The following is a 14,740-nucleotide window of genomic DNA, read 5'->3' as shown; positions in this document are numbered from 1 at the left end:
AAAACAATTTTATAGTGAAAAATCACTGTTTTTATGGAAAGCTACTCAACAAACATTATTCATCCATAATCTCCATGACTTCTAAGGATAATGGACTATACCAGACTGTCAATAGATATGATTGAAGATCGTGCAGAAGGCAATTAAAGAAAATGAAAATGAGATGAACCTAAAGTTAATCAATTTTGACATTTGAGTTCTAGAATCCACATTTAAATTGCTTGGATGAGTTCAAAGTGATTGTAGTTTTCTAGTCTATAACAATTCAAACGTTTTCTCTCCACATCATTTTTTGAGATATATACATGTATGTATACTTTCAAATTGTAGGTTTAGTGAAAATTTTAATAAATGGTATTATTGTTAGTTAATTTATCTCATCCACTGACTTTTGGTATGGTTCAGAGGGTAAGTATGCCAAGAATTTTCTGTTACTCTGAATAATCAAATTATTTTTCATTTGGAGCTAGATGACTATGGTGATTAATTATCAGCATGTAGGTACTCCTTTTCTCATTTTTACAATTCACAAAGCCTTCTGACTATGGAAGATAAATTTTCATATAGACTAATGTAATAAAACTATCTTATCAAGAGCTCGTAAGAAAAATTTCTTAGATTGGTAAAATATGCCTAAATTACAGTGATTTATTTTGTGTAAATTATTAGAAAATATTACCTTGTTTCCAGAATGGAAGTACAGAGGGTAGGCCACTTGCCTCAGAGGCATCCAACCTGGTGTTATTTCGAATCACTACTGATGCTAACACCAGGAACGTTATGAGTGTAGAGCTAGGAGTAAGTACTTATCACATTGGGTGTGATCCCAAAATAAAAAATAGTATTTTAATATTATAATATTTAATATAAACAAGCCAATTACAGGAATTGAGGTTATTATTTTTTTTTGGTTTTTGAGTCACACCCGGCAGTGCTCAGAGGTTACTCCTGGCTCTACATTCATAAATCGCTCCTGGCAGGCTTTGGGGACCATATGGATGCCAGAATTCGAACCACTGTCCTTCTGCATGCAAGGCAAACGCCCTACCTCCATGCTATCTCTCCGGCCCATAGGGTTAGTATTTTATATTGAAATTTGAATAGACCAAAATATATAGTCAAGAGTCTTTTGCAAAGTTTATTACCACTCATTCTGAATCCTCACACTTACTCTGTAATCATAGGAACGCCTTGGATCCTCATCACAGTCAATCACCTCTGGTGCCATCCAGTATGGTGTTCCAATGAAGCTATTTCGTCTCCCATTAGTTCTGCTTACCTGGGCACTCACTCCAAAATCCACTGTAAAATCAGTATATGTAAATAATTTTAAAGTAACAAAAATTTCATCATGTTATTATTTTAACTTCAAATGCCACTACAAAAACCACAATGGGTAACAGGTTTTCATTCAAGTCCAGAAAACTTTGATATGAAATCTACCCAAGAAAAACTGGGATAGGGGAGCCTATACTGCTATTTATATTGTTAAAAGACGCACACAGCTATTTTAAATCTGTGGTATGTTTGCCTAATGTTTACTATGAATATGAAAAATAGAATATCATCTATATATCTTGAATCACTGCAATGATAACATATAGAGTTTTTAGACCTGCCATAAATTTCAAGGAATACATGTAATAAAAGGAACATCTAAAATATATGACCTGAGAAGTTTGTATCACACTGATAGAAAAGAAAAATATTTATTTTTTTCAGATCAAATTTAGGTTAAACTTTGTAAAAAATACTTCTAAATCAGATGTACATATTTACCAGGGTATGCAATTTTAACTTAGAGAGAATAGGTTGTCTTCTATTCATCAGTGGGATATATTTAATGAAAACATTTAATATTTTATCCTCAGAAATTGACAAAATAATGGCTAAAGTTGATGGGTTATTTAGACCAGAAAATTATGACAGAGATAAAAAAAAATGAGAACGATTTATGATGTAGAATGGTTTCCAGTAAAAGAAGAAAACATCATTGACTGAAAAATAATTGGAAGAATTTTAGACAAAAAAGAGATATAAAAATTTACACTAAGACAGTTAAGGATGTATCTGGAAAGAGCAAAACTGTTTGATTGTATGTGCAAATCATCATTGATCTTAAACAATCTCATTTAGCTATATTTTTATTTTTTGCTTTTTGATGTTGCTCAGGGGTTACTCCTGTATATGTGCTCAGAAATTGCTCCTGGCTTGTGGGACCATATGGGACACCACGGAATCGAACCGTGGTCCATTGTACGTTAGCGCATGCAAGGCAAACACCCTACCACTTGCGCCACCACTCTGGCCCCGCATATATATTTTAATAACAGGATAATTAAGGGGCCAGAGAGATAGCCCAGTGGTAGGGCATAAGCCTTGCACAAGACCAACCCAGGATGGATGATGGTTAGAATCCCGGCATCTCATATGGTCCCCCGAGCCTGCCAGGGGCGATTTCTGAGCATAGCCAGAAGAAACACCTGAGCGCTGCCAAATATGGCCCAAAACAAACAAAAACAGGATAAATCATTGTTCAGCATTCCCACCATTTTTAAAGCCAATTATAAGAATCAAAAACACCTATTATGGACATATGGTTATTTATGAAAACCAGAAAAATAGATAAATAATAAAACTTTAACAATGTTAATAACTGAAAGAAGAAACAAAAAATCATAGCCAAAGTTTTGTGCTATCATAATATATTACCATGGGAAGAAGTTATGCAGAGAATGACCAAGTATAGTGGCAAGGCAATACTTTTCCATTTTAATCAAACATAAATAATTTGTGTAAAAGCTGGATAGACAGTACAGGTTTTAATGGAACACACTGACTTAATTTATATTCTTGAAATCACATATGATCTCCAAAGCATGTCCAGATGTCACTCCTGAGCACAGAGTTAGGAAGAACCAAGGAGTACCACTGGGTTTTAGTGTAGACCACCCCAAAATGTGTGTAAAATAAGTAAAATTTCAGTTTTAAAAGAGAAATAACTTCACTAACAACTATCATGGCAATGTTAATAAGTGAGAGAAGTAGAATGCCTGTCTTGAATAAAGGCAGGGGATGAGGGAGGAGGGAGATGAGGAGATTGGTGGTGGGAAGGTTGCACTGGTGAAGGGGGCTTTTCTTTTTATGACTGAAACACAACTACAAACGTGTTTGTAATGATGCTTAAAAAAAGATATTAAAAAACCCCACCAAAATAAAAGTTCTTTCCAACAGAGTTAAGTATCTGAGCTTTAATGTATGAACATTTTTTACCAGATTTTTTAGTGACTTTTCACATATATTTTTCCCTCTATATTGCAAATGTTAGACTTGACCAGAACTTGACTCAAGTTTATGAGAGTTTGGCCTCATGCCAATACAATAAATGTAAATTTTTGGCAAAATATATGTACTGAATACTTAAATATGAGAGAAATTATCCACATATTTTAGTATAGTATTTTAATATTTCATTGAAATTACTTTTAATTATTTATAAAGAATATTTCCAGACCAAAGAGATAGCATGGAGGTAAGGCATTTGCCTCACATGCAGAAGGACGGTGGTTCAAATCCCGGCATCCCACATGGTCCCCCAAGCCTGCCAGGAGCGATTGCTGAGCGTAGAGCCAGGAGTAACCTCTGAGCGCTGCTGGATGTGAACCACAAAAAAAGAATATTTCCAATTTTTTATGAATATAAACAATTTTATTTTGGTTGAATTTGTTTTTCAGTGAAAATGGGAGCTATCTAAGATTGACATACGTTAGACAAGAATTAATAGAAATTTTTATTTGTTTTTAAGTCCACAGCCAGAGGTGCTCAGCACTTACTCCTTGCTATGGTGGGATCAGATGGCCATATGGAGTAATGACATAGAGACTCATTAGACTGCATGAAAGTCAAATACCTTACCCACTCACTGTATAAATTGTGAACTTTGTAATAGATAGGAGGGAATTTTCAGGACTTTGTATTTGCACATTACAAGTGCATGATTTCTTACTGATGATAAATCACTCAATATTGAAAAGTATTCACAATAAGTGATTTGTTCTTAATTACTTTAAAAATTGGGGGCCAGAGCAGTGGCGCAGACTGTAAGGCGTCTGCCTTGTGCGCACTAGCCTAGCATGGACCACTGTTTCATCCCCCGGCATCCCATATGGTCCCCAAGCCAGGAGCAATTTCTGAGCGTAACTGGGTGTGGCCAAAAAAAAAAAAGAAAGAAAATCTTTTGATGTTTTTATAAAAGATGGTTCTCTGGTTTGAAACAATTTGTTTTGTTTTGTTTTGTTTTGTTTTTTAGGGCCACCAGAAGTATTCAGGTTTTCTTCTGAATCAGTGCTCAGGAAACTCTTACAGTGCTGCATGGCAAGTGCCTTATCGGCTGTATATGTCTTTAGATCTGTATGATTTTTTAAAATTATTTTAATGTCACAGAAGTTTGTGCATGATGAATATTCAAATAAATTTAGTACAATAGAGGGTGAATATGTCTCAAATCTTAGTCAAAAAGTTGTTTTTATATACATGTTTTACCTATAATTTTGCATATTCTCTTTTTCCAAATAAGCTTTCAAATTGTGACTATAGCTGCAAGTGATGAGATAGCTTAAATCAGTAGATAATATTCACATGATAGAAAACAGTTGCTTTAAAGTATTTCAGTAAGATATTTTGGCTTCAATTTAAGTAATGCACACAAAACTTACCTAGTTTTACTTCAGCATTATGAGTCAGTAGCACATTCTGACCTTTGATGTCCCGGTGAATTACACGGTGTGCATGGAGGTGAGCTAAACCCTGTAAAGAGATTAAAATTTGTCTAATAAGAACATATCTTTCACTTCTGGTATTGCCATTAGTGTTTTATTTCCAATTGCTTTATAAGCACTATGATTACAATGCTGTTCATTGTTGGGTTTTAGTCAGACAATGTACATCATCCCTCATCAGTGCATCCTTCCTGCCACCAATGTCTCCAGTTTACCTTCCACACCACATCTCCACACCTCTGCCTGTCTCTAGGGCAGGCAATTTGCCCCACCCCTTCCTTTTTGGCACAGTCATTTGCACTATTATTAATGGAGAGGTGCCTTGCATGTCAATTTCTCCCCTTTTAGGAACAAATTCTTGTCCAGAGTAATCAGTTCCAAATATCATTGTCCTTGTAAACCCTTCTCTACTTCTCTAGCTACATTCATCACTCTTTGTGGCAAGTTTCCTACAGTAGGCTGACCCTCCTGACACTTAATTCTATTGTCTCTAAATATTATTACCATCTATCACTTTTCTTAATCTCCAAAATGGGTGAGATTATTATATGTCTATCCATTTACTCAGCATAATAATATCCATGTCCATCTATGTAAAAGAAAATTTCATGACTTCATTTTTCTTAAGAGCTGCATAGTATTCCATTGTGTAAATGTACCACAATCTTTAGCAACTTATCTGTTGTGAATGATCTGGGTTGTTTCCAGATTCTGGGTAATGTAAATAGTGCTTCAATAAACATAGGAGTGCAGAGGCATTTTTTAAATTGTTTTTGTGTTCCTGGGTTATTCCCCTAGTAGTGGTATTGCTGGATCATATGGAAGCTCAATTACTAGCTTTTTGAGGAATGTCCATATTGTTTTTCAGAAAGGCTGGACCAATCTGCATTCCCACCAACAGTGAATGAGTTCCTTTATTCCTGCATCCACACCAATATCGATGTTCTTGGTATTTGTGAAAAAAAAAAAAAACTTTTTGTAATAATAATGACTGAGATTTGAAATGTAAGCCAAATCTCTTTCTCCATCTATGCATACCACAGCCAGTTTCAGAAAGAGTACTTTCTATTCTAAGAGAAGGAAAATAAATCAGGATACCCCAAAAAGGAAAAAATAAACAAAAAAATTAATGTTTGTATACATTGTATACTCTCCATAATTCCAATTAGTCATAGAATAAAGACCTAGAAATCTTAAATATCTATCACAGTTTATTCATGGTTTAGCTCTCTTTATAGTTAGCCTTGTAGGTTGAGAATTTGACAAAATATGGACATTTATTTTTTAATCATTCATAACTAGTACTGGCTTACCATGATGTCTCCAGCGCCATTCTCCCCTAAGATTAACCGGTGACTTGACTAATGCATGGAAGGACTTCAGTGACATTGTTCTAGGATAATAAAGGATATAATACTAGAAGTAGGGGCCAGACAAATAGTACAAAGGCAAAAAATATTGCCTTGGATTGTGCTGAATGCCTAGCAACCTGTTTGGCCCAACAAACACAGTCAAGAGTCTTCTGAGTTAAGAGTCAGAAATAGCTCCTGAGAACCACGAGGTATGGCAAAAAAAGCACCAAAAAAGACAAAGAAATAGAAAGAAATATCAGGAAAAATAAAACTAATATTTACTATGCTAAAATAGAAAAATAGGTGTTTGTCAAGTTATTACCTGCCCATTACTGTGCTAAACTCTTTACATGATATTCACATTATTTTCTGGAGGAGGATGGAGCTAGAGTAGATAGGGATCTCGTGTTGCATGTGGCCAACTCTGGTTCTATCCTCTGCATCCCATATAGTTCCCTGAGCACCATTAAGAGTGATCCCTGAACACAGAGTCAGGAATAAGTCCTGAGCAGTGCTGATTTTGACCAACAAACCAAAACACCTTATATCCTAATTGTAACTATTCTATTAATTCGCTAATGCCACAGAAAAGTATAGATTGTGAAAGTGAATTATGTAGAAATTGTGCAACTGATTAGAGTAACAGTTATAATGTAATATAAAAATGTAATCTCACATCGGAGTTTATTGTCTAAACTATTTATTACTAAAAGTGAACCCAAATAAAACGGAATGGAAGAAACTTTATCAGGAGTGCTACCCTATTCTTTCATTCTTCTTTGGTAAATTATTAATACACAAATAAAATGTTTAAAATAAAAACATTTTAAGTAAAACATTATCCAAATCAGTCTGCAAATCAGTTGAAGATGATCTGTTAACATTCTAAAATGTACTGATATTCTGAAAAGCACATCATACTCAAATTAAATTCAATAATAGTTGAATAATTTTTTAGAACTGTTAAAATCATAAACAAAATATTTACTAAAGTAATATTCATACTAAAGTATTCATGATCTATTGAATACATCACTCTGAATTTAAAGACAATGTAGATACAACACCTGGAATATTTAATCAGGAAGTGGGATTTGCTCTAGTTTCTGAATGATAGAGCACTCCGTTTATTGAAAATAAAATAAGTATATTCCTTTACAAAGAAACTTATGCAGGATACAAGTCTGAGTGATGACTGGAATGGAACAGAAAGGACAACCGAGGAAAAAGTTAAGTTGAAAAATAAAATAATTTATACTTCAATATTAAGAGTAAATTGAGTTTTGTTGGGTTTTTGAAATTTTTTTTGTATTTTAAGGCTTATGACTTAAAAGGACGTGGTTACCCATTTTGATTATACTTAAAGATTTTAGGACAGAATTTGCAAAACCTATAAAGATTTTGTTCTTATTGGTATTCTGACAAAGCTTATATTTGGGATTCTTAAAATGCCCTTAATAAGAAAACATAAGATGTTGTTTACTATTGTTCACATAAATAAATATATGCACATACAAATGCTTAATAGTTTTTAAGTTTTAAAAATAAGTATATGAATACTCACTTGAAGGATTTCTCTGCAGATATAAGCAATCCATTCTTCTTTTAAACTCTGATTTCTGGTCATTCTTACTATATCAGTAACTGAGCCAGCTGCACATAACTCCATCACCATCTTCAGAAAAACAAGTAAAATATCAAGAATTAGAAGGTAATTTTCTAGAAATATATGGAAGATATATTTATAGAACACTCAGTTTACTGAAAACAGGATAAGTATATTCCTTTAGAAAGAAATGTTTGAGGGACAAGTCTGAGTGATGACTGGAATGGAACAAAAAGGAAAACTGAGGGAAAGGTTATTCAAAAGATAAGGCTACTGTGTATCAAAAAATAATTTATACTTCAAGATTAAGACTAAAATGAGTTTTATTATTGATTTTCTATTTAATTTTTCCGTTATTTTCCCATGTTACCAGAAAACAACAATTTCAAGGCAGGAGTGACTGATGAGAGCAATCCTGTATGACATTTTCCCCAAAATATTATTGTTGCCAAACAAAATCTGCTCTAAGGTACTAGCAGAGCATATCATTCAAAGTTTATGTTATTAGTAAACTTATTTTTTTTTCAGAAAAATATATTTTAATAAAATAGAGGAATTTAAAAAAAAACTTGGGGTTCAACACTGTAGTTGTTTCCATGACAGTATGCTTCAAGGGTGGAGAAAGGGAATTCCCTTTCTTTTTCTTTTTTATTTGTTTTGTTTTTGAGACACTCCCGGTGACACTCAGGGGTTACTCCTAGCTATGCGCTCAGAAATCACTCCTAGCTTGGGGACCATATGGGACACATGGGATCGAACTGCTGTCTGTCCTAGGTTAGCACAAGCAATGCAAATGTCCTACCACTTGAACCACAGCCCTGGACCCAGGAATTCCCTTTCTAATCTCCCGAATACTTATTGTGTCTATGCAAAAAAAGAAAAAAAGAAGAAGAAAAGAAAAGAAAAGAAAAGAAAAGAAAAGAAAAGAAAAGAAAAGAAAAGAAAAACCTTGCCATCCCAGGCCCCCTTCTTTTTTTCTTTCTTTCTTGGTGTGGTTGTTGTTGCTTTTTACCTATTCTTGTGTTTTGTGTCATTGCTTGTTTTGGTTTGTTTTTTTCTTTCCTTTCTTTTTTTAAATTTATATTTATACCTTCTAGATGGGCTCCTCCCAGCCTTTTTTTCCCAACAGAATCAGAGAACTTAAATCATCTTGTTCTGCCTCAAAAATTGAGGGAAAACAAGTGGATGGTACCAGAAGCAAACAATCACATCAACATTGAGTGTAAATAAAAAATAATCAGACCTAAAAACCATATACAAAGTCAATAACAACAGAATCAAGATAATCCAATCTACAACAAGTTATGCATTAGCAGTCCAGGGGGCAAGTGGGGGTGGTATGTGATGCATGCTGGGAACGGGGTTGAAGGAAGGACAACACTGGTGGTGGGAATGGGCCTAATTCACTGTCACTATGTACTTTAAATATAACTGTGAAAGACTTATAATTCAAATTGGTCCCAATAAAAATATTTTTAAAAAATCAGATGTCTTTTAAAAAAGAATTATATTTCTATTTTATATTCCTATATAACAGAACTAGATTTTTTCTTTAAGAACAGGCTTATATACTATTTTACATATCAAAATCACTTTATTAATAGAACAAATTAGTCCCTGTTTAAACTGTAATCTAGTTCATTGTTACCAGGACTAAAGGGAAGCAAAAGTACCAATAACAAAAATACCCAAAAGGTCCATTTAATTTTCTGTAGTAATACTGCTTTTTTCCCATAAAATTAGAGACTTCAAAAATTGGATCACTGGTGAGGGTTATAGAATCAAATCTTAATAAATGGGACTATATAAAACTAAATAGTTTCTGTCTGCCAAAAGAAGTATGGGCTAAAACTAACATACAATTAACTACGATGAAAAATATTTTCACTCCACATCAGAGAAAGGGTTAATATCTACGATATGCGAAGTCCTCATAAAACTCAAAAACCTCATTAAAATGGGTAAGAGAAATAAACAGACACCTCTTTAAAGAAGGCCAACAGATTGTCAGCAGGCACTTAAAAAGTGGTCACCATCACATATCATTAGGGAAATCCAAATCAAGAGTGACACCAGCTTGCACCAGCAATGATGACACATATAAAAATATTGGGAATATTTTTTGTTGACAGGGATGTGGTGAAAAAGGAACTGTCATCTACTACTGATAGAATGCTACCTCATTCAACCCCTATGGAAAACAATATAAAGGATTCTCAGTAATATAATTGCCAGATGATCCAGAGTAGATTAAAATATAGGAGCCAGAGTGATAGCACAGCAGTAGGGCATTTGCCTTGCAAGTGGCTGACCCAGGGCGAACCTGGGTTCGATCTCCAGTGTACCATATGGTCCCCAGAGCTAGGAGCAATTTCTGAGCTCATCGCCAGGAGTAACCCCTGAACAACACCTGGTGTGGACCAAAAAACAAACAAAACAATATGTATATAAAATATAAAGTATAAAGTCCACTTGAGGGGTGAGGCCTCCTTCTGCACAGTGCCTCTAGCCCCTTCAGCATGTGGTGGGTCTTAAGATTACAGGGTAACAGCAGAGAAATAATTCACAAGCAGTCAGTTAAAGTTTCATTGGAGTCAGCTCACTTAATTCGCTCATGGCTTTTCTCTGCCATGAGCCTCTGCTGCATGTCTGCCTAACTCATGTCTTTCTCTCAGGAACTCTGTCTTCCTCACTACTTCCTCTATGCTACTTATTCCATGCACCCCTCCAGGCAAACTCCCTTATTCTTCATTCAAAAATCACCTGCCCATTCCAGGTGTGGGCGGGTCCAACCATCCAGGTGGAATTAATATCTCAAAGGGAAGCTTAGGTAAGGGTGTTGGGGAAAGGGATACTTTACAATCCAACAATCCTGCTTTTGAGTATCTATTCCCAGGGCAGAAAACACTCATCCAAACAGATGTATGCACGCCGTTACTCATCACAACATTCAATACAGTAGTTAAGAGTTGGAATCAATCTAGGTGTCCAACAACAGACAAGTGAATCATGAAGATGAGGTACAAACTAAGTAACTGTAAAGAATGATGCAACCATGCAATTTGCTGCAACAGGGATAGAACTGGACAATATTATGTTAAGCAAAGTAAACATAATAAGGCAATATACATATATAGGGTGATATCACTCATATGTGGTATTTAAAATAACTGCATAAAGAAATGAATGGTTTACATGGGAGGTGTCATCAATACGCTAGGTCCAAAATATAATGAGGAAAAAAATAGAGTTGCAGAGGAGAAAGACAAATATGAAAGGACATGGGACAGGGGACTAAGGTGAATTGGTGGTGTCATGAAAACAGAGATAAATATCCAGACAGAAATTAACAACAATAAAATTAGGAGACCCAAATTTTAATAACCAACATAAAATATGGGTCTGTTATGATGACAATCTGGGAGGGGGATCTTGGATGTACTCTGGGAATATTGGTGGAGGAAACTTGTTTCTGGTGTGGAAATTTGTCTAAAACCTAACTATGAATAATTTTATTAATCACAATGGCTTAAATAAAAAACGTTTTTTGTCCATAACTATTATACACCTTCACTTGGTACATCCTCTCATCAAAAGGTGAGCCTGAGGCATACCCGGATTCAATCAATACAAAACACCTTATATTATACCCGGATTCCAACAGGAATAGTCCCTGAGTGAATGGCCAGGAGTAAGCCCTGCACTTACCAGGTTTGGCCCCCAAAAGTATAGAAATAATACAACATATAAAACCCAACAAATAGATGATCAAAAAAAAATTATTTTACTTTTTTTTTGTTTTTCGGCCACACCTGGTGACGCTCAGGTGTTATTCCTGGCTATGCGCTCAGAAATTGCTCCTGGCAAGCTTGGGGGACCATATGGGATGCCAGGAATTGAACTGGGTCCATCCTAGGTTATCTGCATGTAAGGCAAATGCCCCATCACTGCAATCTTTCTGGCTCCTAGACTACTAAAACTTTTAATTGTCATAATAGCTGTATTAAATGGGAAGTATGTTTACATAGTGTTCGTTGAAAAAAGGTAGCTCATTTTGAACCACTAAAATTGAAGTTAAAATCATTAAAATGAGAAATAGTTAATAAATATTAATAAAATTTAACTGGACTTTTGGAGAAACTGGATTATACTGAAGATAAGCATATCTTAATTTTGTGGTTTTCAATGTGTAAAATCTACACATGTAACACAAACATTACTTGTGACTATGTTAAAAAGTCAAATCCTTTAACCCAATCTAACTAAATAACTTCATAGGATAAGTCCAGCTTTATATTTTTTCTTAGACTCTCCAAGAAATTTTGATGCATGTTAAAGTTGAGGAGGGAAATGGGGAACTCTCTAGTGGGGGAGAGTTGCACTGGTGAAGGCGTGCGTGCATTTTATGGCTGAAATCCAATTATAAACATGTTTGTAAACATGGTGTTTAAACAGATATTATATATATATAAATTTTTAAAAATGTCCAAATTAAAACCATTTTTGAAAAACTTTCTATAACACATTGCTATGCTTCCATGTTCTGCTGTCCTTTATATAAAATATACAGACTTTTTAACACATAGAAATCACGAAGTATCTCATTATTTTGAAAAAAAAAAAAAAACCCTCAATAGTTTTTGATTTGTAGTAGTAATGGAACTGTGTAACTGACCCTAGTATATGTTTTATATACTACATTTTAATAAATAGATAATTATTTAAGTTTATCTTGTGATCTGACATTACCTCTGTAATGGAAAGTAGCAAGAATTCTAGAAATAGCAGTGTGTCAGTTAGTTTCTAGATGTATGTCATACTGATCTTGAAACCGTGAAATTAGACATGTAGGGAATAATAGTAGAAAACATGTCAACAAAGCATTAGAAAATAATCTGTAGTGTCCAGAGAGAGCAAGAGGCTAAAAATAACTGTCTTATATGCAGTCAACTCTTACATCACAAATGGTCCTCTGAGCACTGACATCTGAGCACGTAGCCAAAATAACCACTAAACAAAGCTAGTCTAATAACAAATATATATATATATTTCTAGGTGTTCTGTTTAAATATAGACAATATACAGTGAATCTTCCTTATCATTTTCTATAGATTCTTAATAAAGACAACTTTAAGTGAAATGTTTTACTTACAATAAGATAGATGTAAAATAATATCATTTTGCTCAACATCAATTGGTATGATTTTTCATCTCATCAGTGTTAAAAGAAATATTTAATTAAATGTACCTAATTTATTATTAGGTTGTGCTTCAAGTGCACGCATTTTTTCATGTCAATTGAATACACAAATTTAAAAACATTTATCCAGTTATTACTTACAAGTCTCTTTAGACATGCTTTTAAGTTACTAAAATATCACATATAACAACAAAAATCTATTTGAAAATAAATATGCTACCCATTTCTAGAACTCATTTTATATTCCCCATACTACCTCAAGACTGTTGCCAGCCAGTTAAAGTTGGGTTGTTTTTTGTTGTTGTTATTTTTACTATTATGATTTCCAGGAATCAGAGTCTGATTTTTCAAACTACTTTGAGCAATGGTTTTGTGCTTAAATTACCCTGTAAAAGCACAAAATTGACATCTCAAACTGTGGACGTAACCATCATCAAAGAAACCTTAGTCTTATAGAATGAATGTAAAGTAATTATCTACCCAAAGTTGGTGTCTCTGACCAGGTGGGCTCATCTTAAAAAATGCCCCATAGAAAGAGACAATGTTTTTGTGGAAAGAGTACTTCTTCAAAAGATTGAGTTCAGTCCTCAGATCTTCTTCTTCATCCTGTAGAATAAGAACAGAAGTGGAACTCATTAAAATTCCATTCTATGCTCATGGAATCTTATATTGTGTTAGATCAAAAAAGAATGATCCTAGGCAACTAAAAGAACTCATAAGATTCACGTTATTTAATCCACTGAATTTTGTATTAAAATATCAACTAGAATTATAAGGAAATGGAACTCTTTGGTAACTGAATTTTTGAGGAAAGTGAAGGTCAAATTAAGATCAGGTATTCTATTTCTGTCAAATCATTTTTGCAAGATCAACAGCAATATCTATTATCTTTTCTTTATTGTTGAAACACCCTGTTTTACCCAAAACAAAAGCACTTAAGACACCCTGCCTTTACCCAAAACAAAAGCACTTGAGACACCCTGCCTTTACCCAAAACAAAGGCATTCCCCAGTTTCCTCTTTCCTTTCCACCTGTCCCTTTGACATGTTAAAAGTAGATTGGCTTAAAAATTTACTTTTGAAACTCACTCTACCCTCCCCTTCCAGCTTGATAAAGAGGTTTTGTTTTGGCTTAGGGCTCTAAAGGAGACCAAGATGTATGAAAGCACTGGCTCCATGATTCTCTCCTAACTGGTGAAGGCAGACTACAAGGTGTAGGCCACTGACTCCATGATTCTCTCCTGACTCGCTTGGTTTATTACCCTGTTTTAGACCTATTCAACAGGGGTTGGAATTATGGTTAGTGGGATGATTTCACATATACTAAAGACTTGTTTTTTTTTATTTAAAATTTTGTATTATTTTCCTGGGTCTCAGTCAACAGTGCTCATCTCACTCTTTACTCTATGCATATGCGAACAAGGGAGTAGCTCTACAGGCAATGATTTAGGGGCAATATATGATGTTATGTTACAGGTTAAACAAGGGCACAGTAGTATGTACAGTATGTCTCTTAACCCCTGTATAATTTCTCCAATATATGTGCTGGATAATTTATATAAATTTAAATCATGCAACATGCAGACATTTTGTGACTAATTTTTCCAATTATTTTTGGTTGTAGTACACACCAGTACTTGATTCCTTTTCATTTACTGTCAGTCAATAGTCATTTGAATTTCTTTTATTGATTGATTGATTGATTGATTTTGGGCCACACCTGTTGACGCTCAGGGGTTACTCCTGACTGTGCACTCAGAAATTGCTCTTGGCTTGGGAGACCATATGGGATGCCAGGGGATCGA

General features: G+C 34.4%; 1 protein-coding gene across 1 annotated transcript in view; it reads right to left on the bottom strand.

The window, feature by feature from the left end:
* Positions 1-14,740, bottom strand: part of NRK (Nik related kinase) — a 181,313-nt gene that overhangs the window by 86,716 nt on the left and 79,857 nt on the right. Inside the window, 4 exon segments of the mRNA XM_049766937.1 lie at positions 1,172-1,302; positions 4,716-4,806; positions 7,695-7,805; positions 13,417-13,542. Coding sequence (XP_049622894.1) covers positions 1,172-1,302; positions 4,716-4,806; positions 7,695-7,805; positions 13,417-13,542 — 459 coding nt within the window.

The sequence above is a fragment of the Suncus etruscus genome, chromosome X (genome assembly GCF_024139225.1).
Source record: "Suncus etruscus isolate mSunEtr1 chromosome X, mSunEtr1.pri.cur, whole genome shotgun sequence".
NCBI classification, from domain to species: Eukaryota; Metazoa; Chordata; class Mammalia; order Eulipotyphla; family Soricidae; genus Suncus; species Suncus etruscus.
The sequence above is the reverse complement of the archived record's forward strand: the minus strand, read 5'-3'. Positions and strand labels throughout refer to the sequence as shown.